Source organism: Phaseolus vulgaris, chromosome 8 (assembly GCF_000499845.2).
Source record: "Phaseolus vulgaris cultivar G19833 chromosome 8, P. vulgaris v2.0, whole genome shotgun sequence".
Lineage (NCBI taxonomy): Eukaryota > Viridiplantae > Streptophyta > Magnoliopsida > Fabales > Fabaceae > Phaseolus > Phaseolus vulgaris.
The window spans coordinates 33,101,129-33,129,029 of record NC_023752.2 but is presented as its reverse complement, the minus strand read 5'-3'; the positions used below and the strand labels follow the sequence as shown (position 1 = coordinate 33,129,029).

The window sequence follows — 27,901 nt, the reverse complement described above, 5'->3', positions numbered from 1 at the left end:
TTTGAAATAATTGATATAAATATTTTAAACATAATCTTTAGAATAAACTAGTATTAAACGCTATCATAAAAACTTAACTACTTATCAATACTAAAGGCTATTATTAAATGTTACACTCAATTCTCTTTTCAAATTAATAAAATCTATTGAGATTTTTATTATAGTAAATGGAAAATAATTACACCACCTACATGATGATAAATTGTAGTCAAATCCTATTATAAAATGTAATAAAAGAGTAAATACAAGAGGAAAAACTTGTTTGACGGTAATAAATACGAAATATATATCATAACTTTTAGTAGAAATGGGTTGTCAACGGATATTATAATATTAATCTCATCTCACACATCCTCATTTATATAAAAATAATTATTTAATTAAAAAATTCTCATATATATTAATACAATTATTAAATTTATACTTGGTTTTTTAATTATTATTATTCATTAGACATATTTAAAAGAAAATATTAATTGTATATATTAATATAATTTTAAAATTATTCTATATGTTAATAATTAAATATTAGTATTATGCATTCATTGTAACTTTGTTTTATACATTAAATTAATTTTTTAATAAAATTTAATTTTATATTATAAATTAGAATAGTTAAAATTTAAAATTCATACTTTTTCACATCTTCTCAAATAAATATTTAAAAAATCTCTTTTTCTCTTAAATATTAATTTCAAACAATTCTCCGAGTAAGTTATAAAAGACTTTCTTATTAAATCACAATTAAAATAAATATTTATTCTGCAATATACACAACTACAATATAGTATTTACATATATCATATAAATATAGTTTTTAGTTGTTAAATAAGATTAAAAGTATAAACAATAAAAACATTGGTCCATGATATTTGACTGAATGCTTTATTAAGTATGATGTTGTGTTGAAAACCATTAGTGATGATAAAAATGGTTTAAAAGATAAGATTAAAATTCCTTGACCTAATTGAAGGTTTTGTAACAGCTAGGCGATAACAGCTGTGAAACTGAAACGTCCCCATAATTAGGAGTGTGAGGGAAAGAGATAGACATAGAACTGTCTCTTTCTCTTGAGACTTGGTCAGCGCTATGTCAGGTCACTCAAGAGTTCCAATAAGTGCATGTTTAGATGCAACCCTTTCTCTGTTTCTTACCCTCCTTCAAATGCAACTCATGTGATGCACCACCATCTTTTTTTTTCTCTCTCTCTTTCTCTCCCTCACACACACACCCCATTAGAATAATATTCAAAACTTATTGTATTATATTCCCTCTAAACCAAACTGCTAAACACAGTATGAAAACTGTATAATAAAACACTAACTCAGCCTCCTCTTCTCTGCTCTCTCTTTCTCTCTTATTCTAATAATCTGATTCATTCTCACACCACTATTATATTATCTAAATTGGTTGGTGCTGGTGTTTTTTATTATGTTTGTTTGTTCTTGTTTTGTCTGCATTTGAGCCTCTTCATGAAAATAGTTTTTTTTTTAAAAAAAAAATACATATTTGAAAGAGAAAACAAAGTATTAGGAGTTGTACCAAACTCTCTTCTTTGCCATAACTACTTTTATTATCCTTAGAATGGACTAGCTTGAACAGGGGAGGGTGTTGATTCATCAGGGTGGTATTCATTTTCCTTTGACCATCTCAGCAAAATTAAAAATTTAAAGGTTGTTTTTTTCTGAGACATTCCTTGATGGATCTGGAGTCTGTGATCTACAAAAACTCGGTTAAGGTATGGCATGTTGGAGCATACTTCTCAGTATTATATGTGAAAAAAAAATTATGTTTTACGTAACACTCATCACACCTTGCAGGATGGATCATGGAAGACAGTATTAATATTGGCTTATCAGAGCTTGGGAGTTGTGTATGGCGATTTAAGTACTTCCCCACTTTATGTTTACAAAAGCACTTTTGCTGAGGACATTCAGCATTCAGAGACCAATGAAGAGATATATGGAGTGTTGTCTTTTGTGTTCTGGACTCTCACACTGGTTCCACTCCTCAAGTATGTCTTCATTGTGCTCAGAGCAGATGACAATGGAGAAGGAGGGACTTTTGCTCTATACTCTCTGCTATGCAGGCATGCTCAGGTGGGGTTGTTGCCTAATGTTCAGCTTGCAGACGAGGAGCTAACTGAGTACACCAAGGATGGAACAGTCCCAATGGATAAGAAGAATGTTGGGTTGGGGTTGAAATCGGTGTTGGAGAACCGCAAGGTTCTGCAGAGGGTGCTGCTTGTTCTGGCTTTGATAGGGACTTGCATGGTTATTGGGGATGGTGTGCTTACACCTGCTATTTCTGGTACTGGGTTTGCAATGTTTTCTGTGTTTTGGTCATGGCAAAGGTTTAAAACTGCGGTCGTGGTTTCTTCGCAATCTTTCACATAGCGGGAAATTGTGGACAAATGCAATCCGCAATTGGGGAGATCCAAGAAACCATGATGCTGCAATCTTTGACCATTTTTAAAGCATTGTTTTTAACATGCAGTGATGGTTGTTCTTCTTGATGACTGAATTATTTGGTTTTTGGTTATTATGCAGTTTTCTCTGCCGTATCAGGCTTGGAGCTTTCTATGTCTAAAGAACAGCATAGATGTAAGTTCCTTTCTGAATACAAGTAATTGATCCATTTAGTCTCTTTCTATTATGTTTTGTTTGAGATCAATTTTAAGTCTAGTTTGTGGTTAGCCTCTAATGAACACGAGAGAGCAGTATGCAACAGGGCTTGAATATTTAATTGAAGAAATATATTTTAATTTTAATAAGCTGCAAGTTGGTTTGAAGTTTAATTTCAAATACTGTATATTGCAATTGGAAACACATATATAATTATACTATTTGAATTGGATTAATCAGTTCAGAATTCAATTTTGATTAGTAGATTGCAAAATGCTTGGCATCTGGAACTATTCTCTGGAATATCTTCTCAAGAATTGTGATACTAAACATTTAGAATAGTTCTAATGCTTGCATCACAATTTATTGTTGTTGACTTGAGCAAAGGATTTTTGCTCTTTGAATGGCATATATGCTGAATAGATATTGATCATGAATGTTGTTAGCTACGACAATATTTTTTTGTTTAATTCAATAAAACTTATTTGAACTTTTAAATGCCTTCCCTTTTTATGTTAACTATAGCAAAGCGTACAAGTTAGTGGACAAAAAGGGAGAACCAAATGCCTCCAAGTGCATGCATTATTGTGGGTCCCATAAATATGTAATCAGGGCCAACTTCCTTGTTTTGATCGAAGTCAAATCAATGTCATGCTAAAATTTATATTAAAATAAATAATCCCTGCCAACTTGGTAATATTGAATATATAATAAAGTTTGTGGTTAAGGCTAGCACAGAAGAACTGAGAACAGTAATTTCTTTATTAATTAACTTTCATTAGAATATGATATGAGCATAGGATTGGAGGTAAAGAGCAGTGTGGTATGGATAAGGTTTTGAAATAAATCATTATGGATCAATCTGGAACAGTAAAGTGATTATCTGATTGGATGACAAAATTAGGTAAGAACACTAGTAAATTTGTCATATACAGTGGATACTGGTCCACTCTGAATAAGTAATGATGATCCAGGTACTCTTCAACTTAATTGAAACTTACTCTATCTGTACTATAATCGTTGCAGTGTCTTAAACACTAAAATCAGTTGGGTTTAGTTGCTGGACTTCCATTTGTTCTTCTATGGTCATTTGTGATTCCCATAAAATGTTTGCAAGTTTGTGCTTTTGGTACAGGGTAATACTAATAGTATGTCTTCTTTAATAATATGTTCTCTCACCTTGAGCTGCATACTTTCAATTGGATGACTTATGGCCAGTTGTATATAGATCTCATTCCATAGCATTATTCAACCTTTTCCAGATGCATTCAAAGCATACTGTAGTTTATACTTTGTTGTTGCATTAGTAACTTTTCAACACACAGAAATCAGAATATGTTGACTGTGTGTCAATTGATTTTTGCTATACTTCTTCAGTTTCTGAAAATTCGGATTCCAATTCAAATTTAACTAGTCACTGGCTTTTTACATGAGAATATTACTGACTATCTAAATCATGTGGGTCTTGATTGTAATAATCTTACACTCTTTTTATAACCCTAGAGTGTCATATGTCTATATTCAAACAATTCTATTATCACTATACATTTGCCTTTTCCTTTGGAAATACAACATTAAAAAGAGGGGATATTTTAAGATATTCTAAGACTGGTTAATGATAACCACCTCCTGTTTCATAAATTAATCACTTGGGCAGTTTTAAGTATAGTATTATTGTCCAGCACCTTGAGAAGTTGACTGAACCGAAAGTAGTTAGTTATCCTGGCAAACAAAGAGGTCCATACATTAGAGTAATAAAGGTCTCTATTTTCTAATCAGAATGTACTTGTTCAAGTCAATCTTATAGATTCTAATATTTGTGTGTTGTTTTTAGGTGGCACAATCTACTGTTAGACTTGTAACTCAATTTCTTATTATATATCTAGACATAATTCTGCATTTCCTGAAATATAATTGGTTGTGCAGATGTTGAAGTACCAGTTGCTTGTGTGATACTGATATTTTTGTTTGCGCTTCAACATTATGGAACACATCGCGTGGGGTTTCTATTTGCTCCTGTTGTGTTGACCTGGCTACTATGCATTAGCTGTATTGGTATGTATAATATCTTACATTGGAACCCACATGTTTATGAGGCTCTCTCTCCATACTACATGTTCAAATTTCTGAAGAAGACTCAAATGGGAGGTTGGATGTCCTTAGGGGGAATTCTACTATGTATAACAGGTATATAGTAAGTGTACTTCACAACTGCTATATATGTTTTTGACAGATGTTTTAACTTCCTCTGATGTTTTCCCTCTTGTGTTTCAGGTTCTGAAGCTATGTTTGCTGATCTAGGACACTTTTCGCAGTTGTCGATTAAGGTGCACAATTGAAACTTTTGAGGGGAATATTCTTTGGAGATTTGGATTTCAAAACTATCTCTGGGAATATTAGAAGGGAAAAGATGTTTGTCTGATATAAAATATGTTATTGTTCTAAACAACTATTATTATAATCAGAGTTTATACTAATTGAAGTTGATAGCATCATTTCTAAATTGAAACTAAACTCTTAATTTACATTCCTCATTCAAGAAATCAAGAAATTCTTTTGGTTCTAAAATAATTTGTACAAATCAAGTTCCCTGAATAATTACTTTTCGTTTTCCTACTTAAACAAGTCAACTCTTAATGATTGAAAATATTTGTCTTCTAGTAGCGATCTTTGTAATTTCTTATTTGGATGATGAAGGAGATTTGAGAAGCGAAAGCATTAAAGAAACTTACGAGGAGTTTCCATGAATTGAAGTGGAGTTAGAAATTTATGAGAGTGAAAGGTGAGACCAACTCACTATGAAAGAGTATAAACTAAGTCTTGAAAGAGACTAACCTGGGGAGAACTTACGAACAAGTAGAATGGTCAAAAATGGACAACATTTCAATACTAATTCCAAATTAAAAATCACAAGAGATGTGCACTTCTATTTATAAGAGTTTTGGAGGTCTAAACTAAGAATTCTAACCTAAAAGCTCTCCATTAACAAGGTGACAAGTGGCGTCACATGTTCCATACTCACGATCCTCTCAAATAAGAGGTTGACAAATGTCACCTCTTAATTGGACAAAAAGCCTACAAAAGATAGACAAAAGCACAATTAGATGCATATGTGCTAATAAATCCTCGACAAAGTTCTAGGTTTTCATCCTCCTTATTATAAGGGTGTTGCGATGGAATGATTTTCCAACGCTTAAGGTCAAAAGTTAGTGCTAGATTTCACCTGTGTAAAAAAAATTACTAAATAGAATACGGGTTAGTGATTTTGGTGGCTGGTTTGTCCATAAATTCTGAGATTCCCTTGTCTTCATGCAATGTATTGATAATGTAATTCAGTACCTTTTATGCTTGACCTTCTCATTATCTTTCTACTACTTTTTCAAATGCTCTATTTTATAGAGTAGGGAAATCCTCTCCTTTATGTGCTAGTAATGCAACTGTATTGTTTTTCGATTGTTAATGAATATGAAGCTTTGGGGGATGTTTCTCAATTAGAAGCTGTAGGGAAATAATCAATTACATTAACAGAAAACCACTTACCTGCAGATTGCTTTTACCTTTGTGGTGTACCCTTCTCTAATTCTTGCATATATGGGACAAGCTGCTTATCTTTCCAAGCATCATGCTATTGAAAGTGATTACCGAATTGGGTTCTACGTATCTGTACCTGGTAAGATCTATGTTTCTCACAAAGGGCACATATTTAAAGAATGATTAAGCTTTGACTATTTGGCTTACTCTTCCTTTTGAATTTGTTTTAGAGAAAATTAGATGGCCTGTTCTTGCAATAGCCATACTTCAAGCTGTGGTTGGAAGTCAAGCTATCATTACAGGTACTTTCTCAATAATCAAACAATGTTCTGCCATGGGATGCTTCCCCAAAGTCAAGATCATTCATACATCATCAAAGGTACACGGCCAGATTTATATCCCAGAGATCAACTGGTGTTTGATGCTACTTTGCTTGGCTATTACTATTGGATTTAGAGATACAAAACGCATGGGAAACGCATCAGGTACGCTTTCTCCTGATGCACACCATAATTTATATGTATTCTAAACTAATTTTCTTTTCTCTTTACTCCCTTTCCTCTTTTGGTAGTTAAATTGAGTGGACATCAGTAGTTCAACTTTTTCCTTACTACTTGATGGAATGAATCAGTATGATGTACATTGGTCTGAAAACATCAGATCATTTCAAATACCCGAAAGGATTAGTTCGGTCCATTTGCATTTTTCAACAGATTCGAGATTAATATCTCACGGTGTTATTCTGATTTTAAAAAAACCAGTATATTAAAAGTATAGAAATCCTGATACTGTTTTTAATGGCTTTTAATTTTGATACTGTTTGGATGAACAGGCTTGGCTGTCATAACTGTGATGCTGGTCACCACTTGCCTAATGTCTCTAGTTATTGTGTTATGCTGGCATAAGAGTATTTTCCTAGCCATTTGCTTCATATTCTTCTTTGGGTCCATCGAAGCACTATACTTCTCTGCATCCCTGATCAAGTTCCTTGAAGGAGCTTGGGTACCCATTGCCCTCTCCCTCATATTTCTTATTATCATGTATGTGTGGCACTATGGCACACTTAAGAAGTATGAGTTTGATGTTCAAAACAAGGTGTCCATCAACTGGCTCCTTGGTTTAGGCCCCACTCTTGGAATTGTGCGGGTCAGGGGAATTGGCCTGATACACACTGAGCTTGTGTCTGGGATCCCAGCTATTTTCTCTCATTTTGTCACCAATCTCCCAGCTTTTCATCAGGTTGTGATCTTCCTTTGCGTTAAATCTGTGCCAGTGCCACATGTGAGACCTGAGGAAAGATTCTTAGTTGGTAGAATTGGCCCAAAAGAATATAGGTTGTATAGATGCATAGCACGGTATGGTTATCGGGACTTTCACAAGGATGATATTGAGTTTGAGAAAGATCTTATTTGTAGCATAGCAGAATTCATTCGGTCAGATACTTCTGAATCCGGCCCAGGATTTGAGAGTTTTGAAGACGACACAAAGATGACAGTTATTGGCACCTCAGCATCAAACTCTGAAGGTATAAGGATGTGTGAAGATGATCACAACAACAATAATTCTTCTCAGATTGAAGATAGCTTAGAAGTGAGGGTGGTTAAGTCTCCCGAAATAGTTAGGAAGCGAGTGAGGTTTGTTTTGCCAGAGAGTCCACTGATTGATTTGGGTGCAAGAGAGGAGTTGCAGGAACTAATGCAAGCGAGGGAAGGAGGAATGGCATTCATAATGGGTCACTCATATGTGAAAGCAAAGAGAGGATCAAGCTGGATAAAGAAACTTGTGATCAACTATGGGTATGATTTCTTAAGGAGAAACTCTAGAGGACCAACTTATGCTCTAAGTGTCCCTCATGCTTCTATCTTAGAAGTTGGCATGGTCTATCATGTCTGAATTTTGGTTACAAGTTATGCAGTTTAGCTTTACTACTATAGGTAAATCATACACAGTATAAATTGGTGGCATTTTTTTCTTGTTGTTCCTGGTACATAAATAAATAAAATTTCAGGAGGAAATATTCTTCCATCATGCAAGTATCCTAGTCTGAACTTGAGATGAAGATGAAGTGGGCAATGCATATTTTTGTGGGAGGTATTTTTTTTTTTTAATAGAGAACTTTGTATAAGAAAGTTAGTTGGATTGTGAATTGTGTAACTAAATGCCCTAGAACTTTGTAAGATGTGCTGATTTAGTTCCTCTGTGTATAATGTTTTATAGTGCTGAAAATTGATACAAGGATCCCTGTATGCAGTTTCTTCTACTTTTATATATAAATGATATCAGAGGAGTAAAATTGATTCATCTTATTGGATCAGCATAAAAAAACTGTATCAATTCATTTTTTAAGCATGTTATAATTTTTTTTTTATCTATTCTGACTTTATTTCAATCAATGTGTCATTTTCGTTTACTTTAAAAATAAACAAATAAATTTAAATAAAAATAAAAAGTAAATATATTTTTAAGAATTTCAAATAGATTAATGAAATTAATTTTAATTTTAAATATAATAATTTTATATATAAATTATAAATTCAAAACAAGGCTATTTAAATTGTAAGATAAATCAGTTGAATAAAAATTTGACTTAAATTACAACCTTTTTTAATTTGATATGTCCTATCTATTTTTTAGATCTGATTATTTTGGACAAATATGTTGTAAAAGTCTATTTTATGAGTTTGTAATTTAAATATCTTTTACCATGCACAAATGTTTGATACAATACATGCACAAACGGTGAGAGAGAGAGAGGAGCCAAAATTGATAGAAGGAGAAATGGAGCTATAAAAAATTCTCACCATCTCTTCCACTTGGTTGCTCAAGCTTACAAGGTAGATCTTATTCTTTTTCTGAAGATCCTAATCCTTCTCTTCCTTCTTTTCTTGAGCTTTTCGCGCTGTTAGAACTTCCAAAAATGTAGCCTTTCTTCATTGATGTTTTGAATTGGCAGTGGTTAGTGATTCAAAGCTTTAACATATGGTTGTTTAATTTTTTGGGTTTTGAGCTAGGAATCAACTTTCTAAGCATCTTTTCTTGCTGTATCAAGGATTGCAGGCTCGAACAATTTGGGATAGTTTAAGGATATTATAATATATTTAAACATCATTTGAACTGGTATAAATAATAAGGTAAGAAGATATTGATTGGTTAAGTTTGGATGTTAAAAGTGAGATCTAGAAAATTTTTACGAAAATGGGTGTAATTTGGAACTTTTATTATCAAAATTGACATTTTTTTTTTAATTATATAAATTGATAAGTTAGGTTAACATGACAAATTTTATTCTACGGGAGTCAGTCGTGAAACGATTTTGTTTAAACTGTAGTGAATTCTGATTCATATAAATTTTAATGTTGATGAAGAAGTTGTGTGAACCGATTACAACTTTTTTAATGTAATGTTTTTCTTTTTGAAATTTTAAGTGAAGTTGTTTCATGTTATAATGAATTTAGGTCTTTGTAATTAGAATTGAAGTCATGCCACCATGAGATGACTCTAATTACATGAAATTTACATAGATCACATGAATTCAATTGTTTGTGCATTACAAAGCTATGGACCTTTGGCACGATTTTACTTTAATTACGAGTTTTATTTTTTTTAATAAAATTTAGGAAAAATTGTCTATGTATTTAATCATTAGTATAAAATTTAGAAAAATTGTCTCTCTATTTAATCATGAGAAAGAACACTTGACAAAAATGTATTTAATCATGAGAAATAACACTTTACAAAAATGTACGAGGTGCTTCAAATTTTTTTTTTTATTTACCATTGATGTTGAATTTTACTGGAAAAGGCCCTGAAGTTTCCATTAACACACATCATAATAAATGCATCGTACTACATATATGTCTATCTTCGATTCCAGAACCACACATTTGTAATCCTAGTCAACGTGATATTGCTTTATTGTAGTCAGAGTAGTCTCTTTTGTATGGAAACACATCTGTTCAGAGAAGTCAAATTGAATGTTTTGACCTAGTCGACTGAACAATTGAACTTGTTGCATAGATGATGTCGATATAACATCTTCCTAAGATATTCATTCGTGTTTCTCCTCCTCTTCACTGGAATCATGAACCATATCTCTAATGATAGGTTCATCTTAAGTAATCCTATAACTTTCACCGATGTATCAAGAATCCATGTTAAACTGCTTGTTGGAATTTGTCGTTGGAATGTTGAGTGAAAAATTAATAATTTGAATGGACGTGTTTGCAATGCATAATGAAAAAGCTTGAGATATATAACATGGTCGTGAAACTTAAGTTTATTTTAAAGTAACATTCAATTCTTGATTAATTGATTACTATTTTATGTGATGACTATATAAACAAGTAATGTAGACATTGATGTACAAAATCTTGGTAGAGGCGATTAAAATCTTGAATTCATAGAAGCACATCCATGTCTGACTTGTTGCAAAAAAAGAAGAAACTAACAATCAACTTCAAATAACAAGTATACTTTCACATTTTTATATTAGACTAACATTTCTTTGAGTTTAGTTTGCTTTAATTTTATTTTTATTTTGATGAAAAGAATTCCTTTGATTGCACTTGCATGGTAACAAGAGGCAAGTCCTCTTCAGAAGATCTGTTGTTTGAGGAATCAATGGTTGAAGCCTAAATGGTTGAATTCAATCAAAACCAAACATTGAGCGACCATAATGCTTAAGCCAATTTTCTTATCAGATTTGAGGAATCATGTTGAAAAGGGAATTCACTCAGCCAAATAGAATCCGCTTGAGCCAAATTGCCACTAGATGAAGGGTGTTCTATGGATAGAATTTGCTCATGCCAATGCTAATTTGCCCAATGGAATAATTAAGGTGATAGGTGTACCGCCCTGGTAGTCGGAAGTGATGACGTGGCATCAAGCTACAGTATAGGCGTGTTGACGAGGCGCCAGGTTGGCAGAAGGGAAGGAAGTCGGGGGGCTCGTGAAGTCGCCAGTTATTAAGTTGGCGTGTTCCGATCTCCAGCATACCAGAACCGGCGATCACCGGGTTAAAGATGAAGTCGCCAGATGTAAACTCAGGCGACCTTGAGATTGGAGATCGCCAGAGAAAGCACATCGCCAGAGAAAGCACATCGCCAGAAATGAAGGTGGTGCAGATTATGAAGGCGGCCGGCGAGACCACAGGGAAGGTGTACGAAGGCACCCTAACTCGCCAGTTCCAGTAGAGATCACACTCCCAAGTTGGCTATGTACTGGGCAGTACCATGCATAGGTAACTTAGCAAAACGAGAGTAGAAGCAACGCCCAAGTCAAGGAGGCTCCAGATGATGGCACGTGTACAGTTGGATGCGAGCCACGTGTCCAAGTCTGTAACTGCCAGGAGAGAGAGAGTAACCAGGTATATAAGAGTTCTCAACGAACTTTTTGAGGTACGCACGTTCAGAATACATTCTTTACGCTTGCGAGTTATAGAGCTTACTGTGAGAGAGGATTTGCATGGTTCTTGTTCTCTTAGTATTTGGTGATTCGGTCACTGACTTGGGCGTTGGAGTGCGATCGGCCGCAGCGGCGCCGCTCTGTTTCTTTTGCAGGTTCTTTAGGTGGATCTCGTAGAGGAACGGAGGTTTGAAGCGGTGCACACGTCGATCCTTTGACGAGGCAGTTTCCAGCGCTCTGGTCAACAGGCAGGATCATCAGGCGCCCACCGTGGGGCCGTGTAAAACTTGCTCCCATCCACAGCGTGAGTTCTTGGAGGTTTTCGAAGTTTTCTGCGTGGTTGTGTGCTGGTGCAACCATCGTTCGCTGTTTGCTTGAAATTTGTTCGGTGAATTCGCGTTTTACACCGTTCGCTTGGGTTTTCGATCGGTGAAGTGAGGTTTTCCTACTGTTTTCGCGCGATTTGTTCGGTGGAGTTGAGTTCTTTCGCCCGTTCGGTTGTCCGTGGGAAGAGCAGTGGTTTCTGGTGAAGTTATAAGTTTCTTTGAAGGTTTGCGGTGTTCTTGAGTTTCCTTGCGAAGTTTCGCGCAATTTCTTCCGATTGATCGCTGAGTCGATCGTAGCTAAAGTAAGTGTTGTTCGCTGCATTCGGTGATTCGCTGAGTTTCATGAGAAAAATGAGAAGCAATCGCTCAAGTCCAGTTGCGCCCGTCGCTGCCGAAGGCGCCGCTGCCATGACCATGGCGCAGATGGCAGAGATGATGCGTTCGTTGCAGGCAACTGTGGAATCCTCACGCATAGAGCAGGCGAGAATGCATGAGGACCTGGTCGCCTCTCGCGCCAGGAATGAGGAGCTAAGCAAGGTGACTGAGGAGCTGCGTCAAGCTCTTCAGGAGCAGCAAGGGCGTTCTTCTGCTGAAGAGGTGGCGCCGTCGTCGCCACCTCGTGTTTTCCCTATGCCTTTTGTTCAGGCGATTACTGACACGCCTATTCCTACGAGCGTGGTTCCAGTTAAGGCTGTCTTTACCGGCGTGGAGGATCCAGAGGCCCATCTGACCACGTTCCATACGCAGATGATGCTGTCGTGTATTGCAAGATGTTCGTAAGCACGCTCCAGGGAACGACGTTGGAGTGGTTTGTGAGCCTACCTAACGGTCACATAACCAGTTTTCAGCAGTTCTCGAAGGTTTTCGTCGAGCAGTACATCGTGAACAAGGCACCGCCCAGGGTGTCTTATGATTTGTTTGATATTAGGCAGTACCAGGGAGAGTCCCTCATAGACTACCTGAATCGTTTTGGAGCACAGATGGTCAGATCGCCGGCCAAGGATGAAGAAATGCTGGTCTATGCATTCAAGAAGGGCGTGCTGCCAGGACCATTCTGCGAGGCCTTGATCAGGGCTCACCTTGCGACGTTTGCTGAGGTCAGGCAACTTGCGGTGGCTCACATCGCCGACGAAAGTGAGGTCGCTGAGAAGAGAGGGAGCGTGGCTCCCGCTAGGCCACGCGCCCAGACCAGGATCCAGCCGCAAAGGGTGCTGGAGACAGCGGCGGCAGCCAGGAAAGACCAGAGGGCTCGCCATCCCTATGATAGGAGGAGCAAGGGGAGGGGCCAAGGACGCCAGCAGCCAGCACGCCGGGAATACAATCGCCCGCCTAAGCACAAGTTTGTTATGGTCCAGGGCGGTGATCGCCCGAGAATCCAGGCCAAAACCTGTCGAGCAGTGGCTCGAGAAAGAGATCGGGGGAAAGATCTTCAAGCTGGGAAGATCTCTGGAGGTCGAGCTCCAGGACCAGATCACCAAGGTGATTGAGCGGCATCTGGACGCGTTTGCATGGTCCGCTTCGGACATGCCCGGGATTGATCCCGACTTCCTGTGCCATCATCTGGCGATGGACAGCTTGGTGAGACCAGTGCGACAAAGAAGAAGAAAGTTCAATGAAGAAAGGAGGCAGGCGATTAGAGATGAGACACAGAAGCTCCTTGCTGCAGGCCACATCAGGGAAGTCCAGTACCCTGAATGGCTGGCGAATGTCGTGCTGGTGAAGAAGAGTAACGGGAAATGGCGCATGTGCGTCGATTTCACCGACCTGAACAAAGCTTGCCCAAAGGATTCGTATCTTTTACCGAGTATAGACGCCCTGGTTGACAGTGCTGCAGGGTGTAAGTTGCTGAGTTTCCTGGATGCCTTCTCGGGGTACAATCAGATCAAGATGCATCCCATGGATGAAGAGAAGACAGCCTTCATGACGGAGAGGTCGTGCTATTGCTACAAGGTGATGCCGTTTGGGCTGAAGAACGTGGGGGCCACGTACCAGAGGTTGATGGATCGAGTACTTGCACCGATGCTGGGAAGGAACGTGCAAGCGTACGTCGATGACATGGTCGTGACCTCGCCGGAAAAGAGCAAGCACGTTGCCGACTTGGAGGAATTGTTCACAACGATCGCCAAGTTCAGATTGAAGCTGAATCCAGAGAAATGTATTTTCGGCGTGGAAGCTAGGAAGTTTTTGGGTTTCCTCTTAACTGAAAGAGGCATAGAGGCCAACCCTGACAAGTGTGCCGCCATCTTGGCGATGAGGAGCCCAGCTACAGTGAAGGAGGTTCAACAGCTAACAGGTCGGATGGCAGCCCTGTCCCGCTTCGTGTCCGCTAGCGGAGAAAAGGGCCATCCCTATTTTCAGTGCCTGAGGCACAACAATAAGTTTGTGTGGACGAAAGGGTGCGAGGAAGCTTTCGTCAAGCTGAAGGAGTATCTGGCGAGCCCGCCGGTTCTGTGCAAACCGCTGGTGGGAACCCCTCTCAGGTTGTATTTTGCTGTAACTGAGAGGGCGGTGAGTGCGGTGCTCGCCCAGGATCAAGATCAGGCTCAGAAGCCTATCTATTTTGTGAGCAAGGTGTTGCAGGGCCCCGAAACGAGATACCAGGCCCTGGAGAAGGCTGCGCTGGCTGTGGTATTTTCGGCGAGGAGGTTGCGCCACTACTTCCAAAGCTTCACAATACTGGTGATGACTGACCTGCCCATCCAGAAGGTCTTGAAGAAGCCTGACGTCGCAGGAAGGATGGTGAAGTGGGCAGTAGAATTGTCAGAGTTTGATATCAAATATGAGCCCCGAGGCCCGATTAAGGGGAAAATCTTTGCAGATTTCGTGGTCGAGCTCTCATCTGAGGCGACGCGAGTTGAAGGGGACGATTTCCGTTGGGTACTTTCGGTGGATGGATCGTCGAACTTGCAGGGCAGCGGTGCTGGAGTCATATTGGAAGGACCCAACGGCGTGCTGATCGAACAATCTTTGAGGTTTGCCTTCAAAGCCAGCAACAATCAAGCAGAATATGAGGCGCTGATCGCCGGGATTTTGCTGGCCAAGGAGATGGGAGCTAGGGTGCTGATGGCTAAGAGTGACTCGCTGCTAGTCACGGGGCAAGTAACAGGCGAGTTCCAGGCTAAAGATCCACAAATGGCGGCTTATCTGGAATATGTGCAGGAGTTGAAGAGTTCTTTTGCCTCCTTTGAAGTAGTGCATGTGCCCAGAGAACAGAATGCCCGAGCTGACTTGCTAGCTAAGCTCGCCAGCTCAGGCAAGGGGGGTAGGCAGAGGACGGTGATTCAAGAAACTCTGAAGACGCCGAGAGCATTTGTGGCAGATCACCTGGTCCTTCAGATCAGCAAGTCGACGGAGAAAGCCGCGAGAAGCCATAAGTCCCTGACGCAAGAAACTCTGAGATCGCCGAGAATTAGAGCTTGCCGGGGAGAGAAGGTGAACGTGATGCAGGTCTGCGCTACCCATGAGCCAGACACTTGGATAACCCAGTACAAGCGGTGCCTGGCGGATGGCCTTCTCCCGCTGGATCCGACTGAGGCTAGGAAGGTAAAGAAGAATTCTAGTAAGTACACCCTGATTGATGGCGATCTGTACAGGTTTGGGTTCACTCACCCGCTCCTGGAATGTATACATGGCGAGAAGTGCACGAGAATCATGGCGGAGCTCCACGAAGGTATATGCGGAAGCCACGTCGGGGGTCGAGCTCTGGCCGCGAGGACTCTCCGTGCAGGATACTACTGGCCATCGATGAGAGAAGATTGCAAGAAGTATGCCCAATGTTGCAAACAATGCCAACAGCACGCCGATTGGCATAAGGCGCCTCCCGAGGAGTTGAAGTCGATCTATAGCCCTTGGCCGTTTCATACCTGGGGAATCGACATCCTGGGACCTTTCCCGCTGGCGATCAGGCAGATGAAGTACTTGGTGGTGGCGATTGAATATTTCACCAAGTGGATCGAAGCAGAACCAGTGGCCCAGATCACCGCACACAAGATCGAAGGTTTTGTGTGGAAGAACATCGTGTGCCGGTTTGGAGTGCCTAAACGCCTGGTGTCAGATAATGGGACTCAGTTTGCGAGCCACCTGTTGAAGAAACTTTGCGAAGGGGTGGGAATTCAACAAGTGTTTGCATCCGTCGAGCACCCTCAGACAAATGGCCAGGTGGAGTCAGCTAATCGGGTGTTGTTGAGAGGTTTGAAGAGAAGGCTAGAAAAAGCCAAGGGAAGCTGGGCTGAGGAGGTGCCCCGTATAGTCTGGGCATACCATACCACAGAACAGTCAGGAACCCATGAGACCCCGTTCAGCCTAGTCTATGGGTGTGATGCGATGATTCCAGTAGAGATTCAGGAGAGCTCGCCGAGATTCCTGAACTTTGTAGAGGAAGACTCGAATGAAGAGAGAAGGCTGAACCTGGACCTACTGGATGAGGTCAGGGAAGAGGTGAGACTGAAAGCTGAGGCGGTAAAGAGAAGGATTGAACGAAGGTACAACTCGAAGGTGATGCCAAGGCAATTTAGAGAAGGCGACCTGGTGATGAGAAAAGCCCACCAGTACGAGATGGAGAATAAGCTGTCGCCTAAGTGGACGGGACCGTTCAGAATAACCGAGGCGCTCGGGAACGGCGCCTACCGCTTAGAGACACTGGAAGGAGGGGCGATCCCTCACACTTGGAACGCCACGCACTTGAAGTTGTATTACAGTTGAGAACTTTTGTAAGTAAAGACGAACACAAAAGTTATATTACAATGTTTCTGATAAAACAGTTTGAAGGGGGCACTCTTTTTTCCCTAAGGAGGGTTTTTAATGAGGCCACCCAATAAAAGAAGAGTTTACGAAGTATAAGGCGTTTTCAGATTGCATGCTTGCTGTTTTCCAAAAAGTTTTGAAGAAAGACCTTGTCACTTATACGTGATTTAAGGCGAGTAAAGATATATTGCATGCTTTCTAAAGAGTTTTTAAGTCCTCATCGTTTTTCGGCGATTGGAGGCATCAGTTAAAGTTTTAAGTCCTCATCGTTTTTCGGCGATTGGAGGCATCAATTAAAGTTTTTAAGTCCTCATCGTTTTTCGGCGATTGGAGGCATCAGTTAAAGTTTTAAGTCCTCATCGTTTTTCGGCGATTGGAGGCATCAGTTAAAGTTTTTAAGTCCTCATCGTTTTTCGGCGATCGGAGGCACCAGTTAAAAGACCTCAACGCCCTCGCGCGTCCTGAGGCAAGTTAAAGACCTCCTCGCCGTCGAGCGAGTGCAGGCGAGAAAGAGTGAAAGTCCTCAGTGTTTCTGGGGGCGAGAAGATGTAACCCCTGGAGCAATGTAGAGGCAAGTGAAAGTCCTCAGTGTTTCTGGGGGCGAGAAGATGTAACCCCGGGGCAATGTAGAGGCAAGTGAAAGTCCTCAGTGTTTTTGGGGGCGAGAAGATGTAACCCCCGGGGCAATGTAGAGGCAAGTAAAAGTCCTCCGTCTTTCTGGGGGCGAGAAGGTGTAACCCCTGGGGCAATGTAGAGGCATGATTCAAAGACCTTCTCGCCTGTGAGCGAGTTCAGGCGAGTAAAAGACCTCCTCGCCTATGCGCGAGTTCAGGCGAGTTAAAGACCTTCTCGCCTATGAGCGAGTTCAGGCAAGATAAAATCCTTCTCGTCTCGAACGAGTTCAGGTATGGTGTGGAGGGTGGAAGAAGTTCTGAGGGTGGCTAAGGTAGGTTCGAAGAGAACGCCTAGCCACCCGGTCTCTTGCTCTGAAGCACAAGGAGGTAGAGAAGGATCCGAAAGGCGTCTCTACCCCCAGATCAAAGAACAATGGCCAAGGCGTGAAGCCAGAAAGAAGCTGATTGCCAAAGTTTAAACAGAGGCGAAAAAGTTAAAAGACCCGTTTTGATGGAGCAGATCGGGTGAAGCAGTGTTTAAGCCAGTAGCTGAGTCAAAGTTTGTTGCTTGAGGAGTCTTTTTACGCTAAGGTTTATTGCCTTAAGTTACGAGTTGATAAACGTGATTATTATTCGAAGTTGAGGTGATTCGAAGCAGTTAAGTCAAAGGTCGTGCCTACAGTTTTCCTAAGTCTTTTCTTTGGAATTAAGCAAGCAAGGAAAGTTGAAGCAGTTAAAGAAGTCATAAGAGGAAAAACGTAGACTTTGTCATTAACAGTGAATATCAGTTCAAAACATATGTACGAAAGGACATAAAGTCTATTACAAGTTATAGTGCAAGGGAGAGTATGCAAGCGATGGATGAATTAAATTGATCAGTCTTCGGCGGGCACCACTTTTCCATCCACCACTTCATTATCCAGCGACACCATGCTGAGATCCAGGTCGGGGAACAAGCAGGCAAATTGTTCCCGTGCAGCTTCGAATCCAGCAGCCAGAATTTGAGCAGAGTTCAGCTTGAGTTCTTCAATCTGCTTCTGAAGTTCCTCAATCCGCTTCTAGAGACCTTCAGTTTTCTCTTTCAGCTCCTTATTCTGTTGCTCCAGCTCTTCAACCTGCTTCTTGAGTTGTTCGTTGGTCTCTTGAGCCTGGAGAAGGTCTTCAGCAACCTTCTTAGATTCCGCTTGCACTTGGGCCAATTCAGCAGTTACCTTTCCCTTCTCTTCGTTGGCCTTGGCGAGATCAGCTATGGTGTCGTCCCTTGCCTTTTCCACCTGCCCAAGGAGGGTCTCTCGCTCGGCTGACCTTTTCTCTAATTTTTGCACCTTGACGGCGTCGGCCTTCATGAGAGCCTCTAGGTCAGCCACCTTGACGCGGTAAGGCACAATCTTGCTCTCTAGTTCGATCTTTTCTTGAGCAAGCTGTTGCACTTTGTGGCGGAGATCAGTGGCCTCTTTGCGCGCCAACCTGAGCTCGGTGCTCATTGCGTCCTCCACTCGGGAGTGTTCAATCTCCGCCAGCGTCAAGTTGAAAGACAACTTCTCCACCTCAACCCTCATGGTGCTGTTCTCTGTCTTGAGGTTGAAGAGGTCGTCTTGGAGCCTCCTAGTAGAGCTTTCCACAGCTCTGGTGATGTTGGCTGGGATGTCTTCTGCTATCGTCTTTAGCTTAGCAGATAGAGGCTCCCACATCCTCGTGACCTCAAGGGGAAGGTTTGCTGCTTGTAGAGGCACTAGAGGCGCTGTGGGGGCCTGTTGTGGGTTTTCGTCGCCACCTTCCTTAGCTGGTTCTTCAACGGGCACTTCTCGGCGTGGTGACGACATCGGGGATTCAGTGATCAGAATCGGTGAGGTATGAGCGACCTCATCCCCGATTGGAGCAACCTCTGCGGCTGAGGCATTTGAAGGGGGACCCCCTCCGGCTGATATACGTGGCGTGGAGGCGCTCGGGGGGTCCTCCATGAAGTTTGGCTCTTGGGCCTCAACCGCGGGTGGCGCAGTGGCCAGCGGGATCGCTTGGACTGGTGAAACAGGAGCTTCTGGGGGTGGCGATGATGGAGGAGGAGCAGGTGTGGATGGTGGCGATGACGTGGGAAGAGGGGGTGGTGCAGGTGGTGAAGAAGGTGCCACCCTCTTCCTCTTTGTAACGAGGCCATCCTCGGTGACCTCGTCATCTTCTTCCTTATCCTCTTGGACTATCTGGGGAGCCTTCCTCTTAGCCCTCTTAAGGACGAGTTTCTTCCGCTGGGCGGCGGGTTGGACGTCGGAGGGTGCTGGGCCCTTAGGTGGCGATCGGCCCTGAGTGGCAGCGATCTCCACCATAGAGTTTGGCACTGCTTGAGAGCCCGTCGCCAGCCCGTGGGTTCGGGCGAGCGCCCTCAATTCAGCAAGCATGCCCTTGCCCAACATGTTATCTGCATGGAACGAAAATGCATGGGTTAACTCAAGGAGAAAATAAGCGCACAAGGCAGTATGCAGCAAAACAGATGATCGGTGCAGGAAAAATAAAACCAAAGTCTTGCGCATAACGCACAAGACGCCCAGAAACAGTCAAATAGAAGCAGTATTAAAACAGCAGTTTAAATGTTCTAACCTATTCGAATTTCGAGTTGGTCCACGTAGAATTCGAAGCATATCAGGGTGGTGGTAAGGAAAATGATGTTGGCATCCGCGACCCTTTTCCAGAAAAGGCAGAGATCTCGGTCCAACGCTCCCATGCTGTCAGGACTTCTGGGTCTCCTGAAGCAGCTCTTGGACTCTTTCTTCCCCTTGTCCACCCAGTACAAGGGGAAGCCGTCGAGTAGGGAGTCGTCCTTGTCGTTGGGGCGCACTTGGATGAACTTCCCTTTCCAGTCCTTATAGGATTGCTGGAAGATGGAGAAGATCGACCTCCCAGCAATCGCATTCAAGGTAATCCACAGGCGGTCTCCTGGGTGCTTGGCTTCAAAGAGGAATAGAAATACGTCCACGGATGCTGGCAACCCCAGATGGTCGCACATCACTTGGAACGCTCGCACGAACGCCCAACTGTTGGGATGGAGCTGGGCGGCGGCGATGTTAAGCTCGGTAAGGAGCTCCCTTTCGAAACGGGTGAAAGGGAACTTGAGCTTCACCTTCTTGAATAAGGTCGTGTAAACGAAGCAGAAGGGCCCGTCAGCACTCACCCTGTCATCAGCACAAACAGGCAGATCGGGGGGGCAAGGTAGCACTATCATCTTTTCGTCGTGCTCCTTATGAAATGATTGATGAAGCTCATCCCCCTTAGTCAGCCGCAAAACTGCTCCCGCAGTGTTCACAGAAGATGTCTCCCTCAGGAAGGTCGAGTTGGCCCAGGGATACAGGGTTTTGAAGTCTGGCAAGGGAACGGGGGCTCCTCCGGCGATAGGTGGAGTCGCCTGGGCCAGGTTAGGGCGGGACGACGCAGGCCTCTCAGCCTGGGAGGATGAAGCGCCACGAACTCGTGGTGGGTCGTGTGCTTGAGAAGGGGGGTTTCTTGATGAAGGAGGAGGATTCGGGGTGATCTTTGTGCGAGTCATTGTTGCAGCTGCAAAGGAAGAAGAAAAGGAAAAATGATCAGGGGTTACAAAGGCTGACTCGATCATGGAAGGAAGGTGAAAAACGAACGAACGTAGGTTCGTTGCGATGATTGACGAAGCCCTAAGTTACGTAGAAGGAGAAATGGAAAAAGCAACCCACAGCGTATGCACCAGACAGTTACAGGATGATGCGAATCGGTTAAAATGCAAGAAAAACCAGCAGAAGAAGGAAAGTAGGTACCTTTCGATGATCAGGAAGACAATGAAGGTTGATGATGGTTCAGGATGTTGGAGAGCGCTGAGAGTTTTTTGCAGAAGAAGGTGAGAGCGTTCGTGAATGCGAGGGAAAGTGATGGAACAGTGTTGAGTGAAAATGGGTTTAAGAGTTTTTTCGAAAATGGGTTTGGGAAGCGCAAACGATAACTGAAGGTAACCGTTGATGAAGCCACGTGTCGAGTGATGGACGAGGGGTTTGGTGGAGCGTCAGAGCAGCAGAAAGTACGACCGCTTGGAATTCTGCGTCAGTGCCACGTAGACCGGTGTTGACGTGACTCTTTCAGTCTTTTCGCTGGACAAGTCTTCGCTTAAGACTGGGGGGCTTGTGTACCGCCCTGGTAGTCGGAAGTGATGACGTGGCATCAAGCTACAGTATAGGCGTGTTGACGAGGCGCCAGGTTGGCAGAAGGGAAGGAAGTCGGGGGGCTCGTGAAGTCGCCAGTTATTAAGTTGGCGTGTTCCGATCTCCAGCATACCAGAACCGGCGATCACCGGGTTAAAAGATAAAGTCGCCAGATGTAAACTCAGGCGACCTTGAGATTGGAGATCGCCAGAGAAAGCACATCGCCAGAGAAAGCACATCGCCAGAAATGAAGGTGGTGCAGATTATGAAGGCGGCCGGCGAGACCACAGGGAAGGTGTACGAAGGCACCCTAACTCGCCAGTTCCAGTAGAGATCGCACTCCCAAGTTGGCTATGTACTGGGCAGTACCATGCATAGGTAACTTAGCAAAACGAGAGTAGAAGCAACGCCCAAGTCAAGGAGGCTCCAGATGATGGCACGTGTACAGTTGGATGCGAGCCACGTGTCCAAGTCTGTAACTGCCAGGAGAGAGAGAGTAACCAGGTATATAAGAGTTCTCAACGAACTTTTTGAGGTACGCACGTTCAGAATACATTCTTTACGCTTGCGAGTTATAGAGCTTACTGTGAGAGAGGATTTACATGGTTCTTGTTCTCTTAGTATTTGGTGATTCGGTCACTGACTTGGGCGTTGGAGTGCGATCGGCCGCAGCGGCGCCGCTCTATTTCTTTTGCAGGTTCTTTAGGTGGATCTCGTAGAGGAACGGAGGTTTGAAGCGGTGCACACGTCGATCCTTTGACGAGGCAGTTTCCAGCGTTCTGGTCAACAGGCAGGATCAATAGGTATATCTTTAATTTTTGTTAGAATGGATGGCTTTAAACTAGAGGGGGGGTGAATGGTTTAAAGAGGGTTTTCACAAACTTTTAAGTCAAGAATGAAATTACTTCAATAAACAATTGATAAGGAATCCAGTTTGCCAAATCAACAAGCAAAAACAACAGCACCAGAAAAACAATCGGTTGTTTCGCAGAAACAATCGGTTGTTTATACCAGTTTGCAAATATTAAAACTGAATTTAAAGAGACTAAGGATAGAGAGAATGCACACAGATGTTTATACTGGTTCACTCTAAACCCAGAGCTACATCCAGTCTTTTCAGAAACCACTTAGGAATACCACTAAGCAATCAAACCTAGATTACTTACAACACAACCAAGAAAGTGACCTTGATCCCCTCAAGACACACACTTCTCTTGGCCAACACACCAACACTAAGAATGTTGATCTTGATCCCCTCAAGAACACACAACACTTATCAGCAAACACTCAAACAAACTTGTTCTACAGAATACAAGGATTACACTTGTTACAGAAGCAAATATGAAATCAATACAAGCAGAAATCCTATCTCACACTCTTTGATCAATCACAGTCTCTAAGCAATCTCAACTCTTTGAAAAACTCAAAAACTTATGTTCAAAATCTTATTACTCAAAACTGTTTTTCTGAATTTATTCAAAAATATTGTTTGTTATCAAATCTTAACAAACTTATTCATTGCATTTGATGATTGGTCAAAGCATTTAAAGATTGGAGCGTAAACAGTTAAAGCATTTAAAGCTCAGTCAAAGCTAAAACAGTTTTTCTGTTATGGTACCAAAACAAACAATCGGGTGTTTCCTCGAATCAATCGGTTGTTTTGGTTTCAACAACTCAACCATTTGAAAAACAGTTTTCAACCTTTTCTCAAAACATCTAAGTATAAAACAATCGGTTGTTTCGACAAAACAATCGGTAATTTTTCACTTAGTTTGAAAAACACTTTTCTTTTAAAAGATTGAGAATGCCTATGCTTTGGATTCAATCTAGAGTGGATTACAAAACTCAAACTACCCCAGATCCTAACTAAGACAGCTCAGAAACAACAAGCACAGCCAAGCCTTCAACATCCTTCAAAGGGTTTGGATTCTTCAAAGCTTGAACACCACTTGGTTCAACAATTTTCTCCAGCCATTTTCATTTCGCTTAAGCTATTTTAATAGAGGAAAAAATAATCATCTCTAGAAAGCATTCGCTGAAGTTGATGGGAATGCACTGGGCGGATTTTTAGAAGTAGTTGTTATGTTTGAAAATTTGAATGAATTCGTTGAAAAAATAGGATGCGCTCAATGCAGCTCTCGAGGTATGTATAAGCAATTTAAATTGATCAATTTTTCAACTTTACCTTTTAACCTCTTCCATAACCCTCTTTGGCCTAGAAAATTTAACTGACTTAGTTTATCGAATTTCTCTAAAATTCTACTTCACTTTGAGGGAACTACACTGATTGTACATCATCAAAAGCTTCAATCCAGGTAAATACATTTTCCTTCCTATCAATTCTTGCAACGCATAAGGATATACTCATTGCATTTATACATGTCCGACTTAGGATCCTTCAGTTGCATGTTGATTGATAGTTTCACCTTAATCCACCATTGACCTTGCATGAATTGTTCAAATGTGAATTAACACATGGTTTTGATTAAAACTCTTAAAAATAGGGTATTGAGACCCTTGATGGTTCAATCCCTCGTGTAGCTAGACTCCTATAGAAGGAGAAAAATGGTTTATTTGTATTAATGAGGATTGCAAATTGAAAGGGAAAAGGTTCACACATAACAGTCCTTCTTCAAAGAAAAGGAAAGAAATTGCACCTTCATGTAGGGATAGATGGGCAATTCCACCTTCTTCAAAGAAGTAGAAGCAACAAGACAAGCAAGTGATGAAGCTGAACAATAGGAAAAAAATAAGGTTCTTGACTAAAGCAAAACAAGGGTTGAGTTGCTGCCAAGAAAGTTTAAAGACTTTAAAACATAAGTCCAAAGGAGGCAGTGGGATAAACTGATCAATCCTTGTCCCTATTATCATGAAGATAGAATGAGGGAGTTCTCTGCTAATTCCTACCCTGCCAATTTTCTTAAAACAATTTAAATAAAAGAAATTGTAATAGATCCTCTATCACATAAAGCTAGGTAGACGTTTAAAGTCTACTTATGATCTTTAAACATTACATGTACTAAAAAAAAACATGTTCGTTGGTTTATACAACTAACTATTCATAAATGGTTTATTGACAGACCGTCTAAAAGTGAGTAGATCATCTAGGATCTCAATAAGTAATGGCTTGGGGCAACCAATCTTCTTTCATATTAGGGTCCTTTCGAGTTCTTACAATTGGAATTGAGAATGCTTTGAAAATTTATAGAGTTGATTACAATGTTTTGCAAAAAAAAATTAATAATTAATTTATTAAAATCCTTATGTAAAATGTTTATATGTAATGGAAACCTTTAGTTACATGCAGATGAAGTTAACATTGCATATGGATTACATTGTTTGAAATTTTCCCACCCCAAAAGATTTTGTAAGAATTCTTTCTATAAATAGAATGTAGAACATGGAAGTTTTGATGAACCAAATCTGTGATGAAGGCTTGATGCTTTCCTACTTTGATTGAAGCTTAGTTTTAGGGTGTTTAGAATTTTTGTAAAGATCATTCTTAATTCTATGCACAAGCTAAATCAATCTGTTTTAAAAAAGACAAATGTTTTTCTAAGCAAAGAGAAAAATAACCGGTTGAATTCACGATATAATCGGTTGTTTTACACTTAGCTTATTTGAAGGTTTTCAAAACTATTTTTGACTAACTGTCAAAACCAATTCAACCGGTTAAAACGACATTTCAATTGGTTGATTGTCACATTTCTTAACAACTTTTCAAAAACCTGTTAAATCTGTTTTCAGTTGAATTAAAACTGATTTGGCTCATGATTAACTACCTAAAACAACTAGATTTAAGAGCTATAAATATGGTTTCTCTTTGTATTAAAAAACACACAGAAAGTGAGATTGAAAACGTTTTTTAGAAGATATTTGATTCAAAGTTTTGCTGCATTGGTTCAAGAACTGATCTTAGGAGCTCTGTGATTCCTGAAATACTAGGTGTAATATATTTCTTTTTTATTCTTGTAATTGTTACTTTTCTATACTTGTAAAGTTTGTAAACCTGTAAGGTCAGATGGTGTTCTGACTGTGGTTGTGTGAAAGGAAAAGAGGGTAAGTGTTCTTGGGTTATCCAGATCACCTCTTTGTGGCTTTGAGTGTGTGTAATATGTGATTGATTGCTAGTGGAAAACCCAGTGGTTGTTTTGGGGACTGGATGTAGCTCAGAGGTTGACTGAACTAATATAAATTGATGGTGTAATCTCTCTCTCTCTCTCTCTCTCTCTCTCTCTCTCTCTCTCTCTCTCTCTCTCTCGCACACACACACACACACACACACTCACTCATTATAAATTGTTTGATTTGATTTTGTTGTTTATGTTGCTATAAACAACCGGTTAAAGTGAAGTTTCAACCGATTGTTTCTTTGCAAACAGTTTCAATTTTTTTTTTGTTTGGCTTCCTTGATTACTCTCTATGTGATTGTTGATAAAACTTCATTCTTATCCAATCTTTGCAAAATTTTTTTTGTCAAACAATTCACCTGCCCTTCTTGTTTAGGTCATTAATTCTAACATAGAAGCTACGAAATTAATTTAGTGTTACCTACGAAAAACTCAATATGTATGATAAATTTACGTACGGATATTAATTCATACAAATATTTGTCTGTAAATCGTAATATATCTATGGATCTAAATCCTCCAGTAAATATAAAGAAAAAACAAAAAAGTTGCTTGTAGTGTCAAGAGTCATCCATGTGTTAAAAAAGATGTAAGTGCAATTATTAGCTTAAATATGTTTCTGTCCACACTAGGTGTCATTACTTTTTGCTTTTACACTAAGAATTATTTTTTCTTGTATTCGCATTGCTTGAAACCTATTTTCTTTTCATTTTGGACAAACCATATGCTTTTCAAAGGATGTCAAGTCTATCTTATAAACTACACATGAATAAATGAAATACAAATTAATTTGTGAGCATTTTTTAGTGTCTTTAGAATGTTATACTCTTGTTTTGATTATTATCTTGAAAAGAGTTTCTTCAAGTGGTGAAGTTATTCTTGAGATGTTCTCGTTTGGGTGGTGTGTTATTTTCATCTTCTTCTTTAATTCATCTTTGTTATCTCCATTGCAACTTGTTCATATACTTTTACTTTTCATCCTTGAATGTTACAACCATGGTGATGCTTTCATAAAGCTTATCATCCTATTTTATGGATTTTTAATTCTCCAAAAACATCTGTTGAGTTGATAAATCCATATCCTTGTAAGTGTTGGTTATTAATTCATATTTTATTATTATTAATTCTGATTTTATTACCCTTAAACTATTTTATCGTTATATTGCATTAATGGTTAGTTTACAGGCATGTTAGTATTCCTATTTTATAACTTCCAATAATTGTAATTTTATTATATATATGATTGAGTAAATCAAAATGAATAAGACCAGTTTTGCAATTTTGTGCAATTACGTTCAATCAGTTGCTACAACCTTTTGCCTTCTCTTACTTCCTTCAATTAGTTCCTACAACTGGTATCAAGAGCTAGTCTGTTATCATGAACTCTACCCAATTATCAGTCCCTATCCTTGATAGAAAAAATTACAATCAGTGGTGTGTGCAAATGAGAGTTTTGTCTGATTATCATGAGTTATGGGAAGTCGTTGAGAGTAGAGTGACTGCATTAGCTGCTAATGCAATTGAGGCACAACGAGTAGCGCATCGTGATCAGAAGAAGGACAATAAGGCTTTGTATCTCATCCATCAAGGGATGAATGATGAGACGTTTGAGCATATAGAAGGAGCAACAACTGACAGTGAGGCTTGGACAATTTTGTCAACCAATTATAAAGGTGATGACAAGATCAAGAGGGTGCGTCTTCAAACCCTAAGACGCCAATATGAACTGTTGCAGATGGAAACCACAAAGACTATTGATGTTTATATAAATAAAGTTATTGCCTTGACAAATCAGATGAAGACCAATGGTGAAACACATTCGGAGCAGACAAAGGTGGAAAAGATTTTGAGATCTTTAACTCCCAAATTTGAACATGTTGTTGCCACAATTGAAGAGGCCAATGACATTTCAAAAATGACAGTAAGGTTATTGTCTGGTTCTCTACGAGCGCATGAGCAGCGGATGAATGACAATAAGATTCAAAAACCAATTGAACAGGCTTTACAAGCACAAGCCTCAATTGGTAGCTCCTATCATAAACATGGTAGCTATTTCAACAAAGGTCGTGGTGGCCAGAATCATGGAAGCGCTTGGTGCGGGGAACGTGGTTGCAGAGGACGAGGAGACATTTATAATAAATCAAATGTTGAGTGTTATAATTGCCATAAACGTGGCCATTATGCAAATGAGTGCAGATCAAAAGGTGATAATCATGCTGCCAATTGTGCTCAAGAAGAGAGTAATCACGTACAAGATGAAGAGGATCATACAGTACTAATGGCAGCCACATCAAATGAAACCCCAAACAATCAGACTTGGTATTTGGATACAAGTTGCACGAATCATATGTGAGGTAAGAATGAGTTGTTTGCAGA

At 40.5% G+C, this 27,901-nt stretch overlaps 1 protein-coding gene across 1 annotated transcript; it reads left to right on the top strand.

The window, feature by feature from the left end:
• Nucleotides 1–1,051: 1,051 nt before the first annotated feature.
• On the top strand, nucleotides 1,052–8,456 carry LOC137824053 (potassium transporter 8-like). The gene is made up of 8 exons (XM_068629483.1): nucleotides 1,052–1,738; nucleotides 1,821–2,310; nucleotides 2,550–2,603; nucleotides 4,551–4,811; nucleotides 4,899–4,951; nucleotides 6,171–6,294; nucleotides 6,386–6,640; nucleotides 6,988–8,456. The coding sequence occupies exons 1-8, from the start codon at nucleotides 1,700–1,702 to the stop codon at nucleotides 8,046–8,048; spliced, it is 2,337 nt and encodes a 778-aa protein (XP_068485584.1). The 5' UTR covers nucleotides 1,052–1,699; the 3' UTR covers nucleotides 8,049–8,456.
• The last annotated feature ends 19,445 nt before the right edge of the window (nucleotides 8,457–27,901 follow it).

Bases quoted from the DNA above. Each gene is read 5' to 3' on its own strand.
- LOC137824053 (XM_068629483.1), top strand. From the start codon at position 1,700: ATGGATCTGGAGTCTGTGATCTACAAAAACTCGGTTAAG. The intron at 4,952-6,170 runs GTGCACAATTGA...ACTTACCTGCAG, and splicing joins TTTCGCAGTTGTCGATTAAG to ATTGCTTTTACCTTTGTGGT. The intron at 6,295-6,385 runs GTAAGATCTATG...AATTTGTTTTAG, and splicing joins GTTCTACGTATCTGTACCTG to AGAAAATTAGATGGCCTGTT.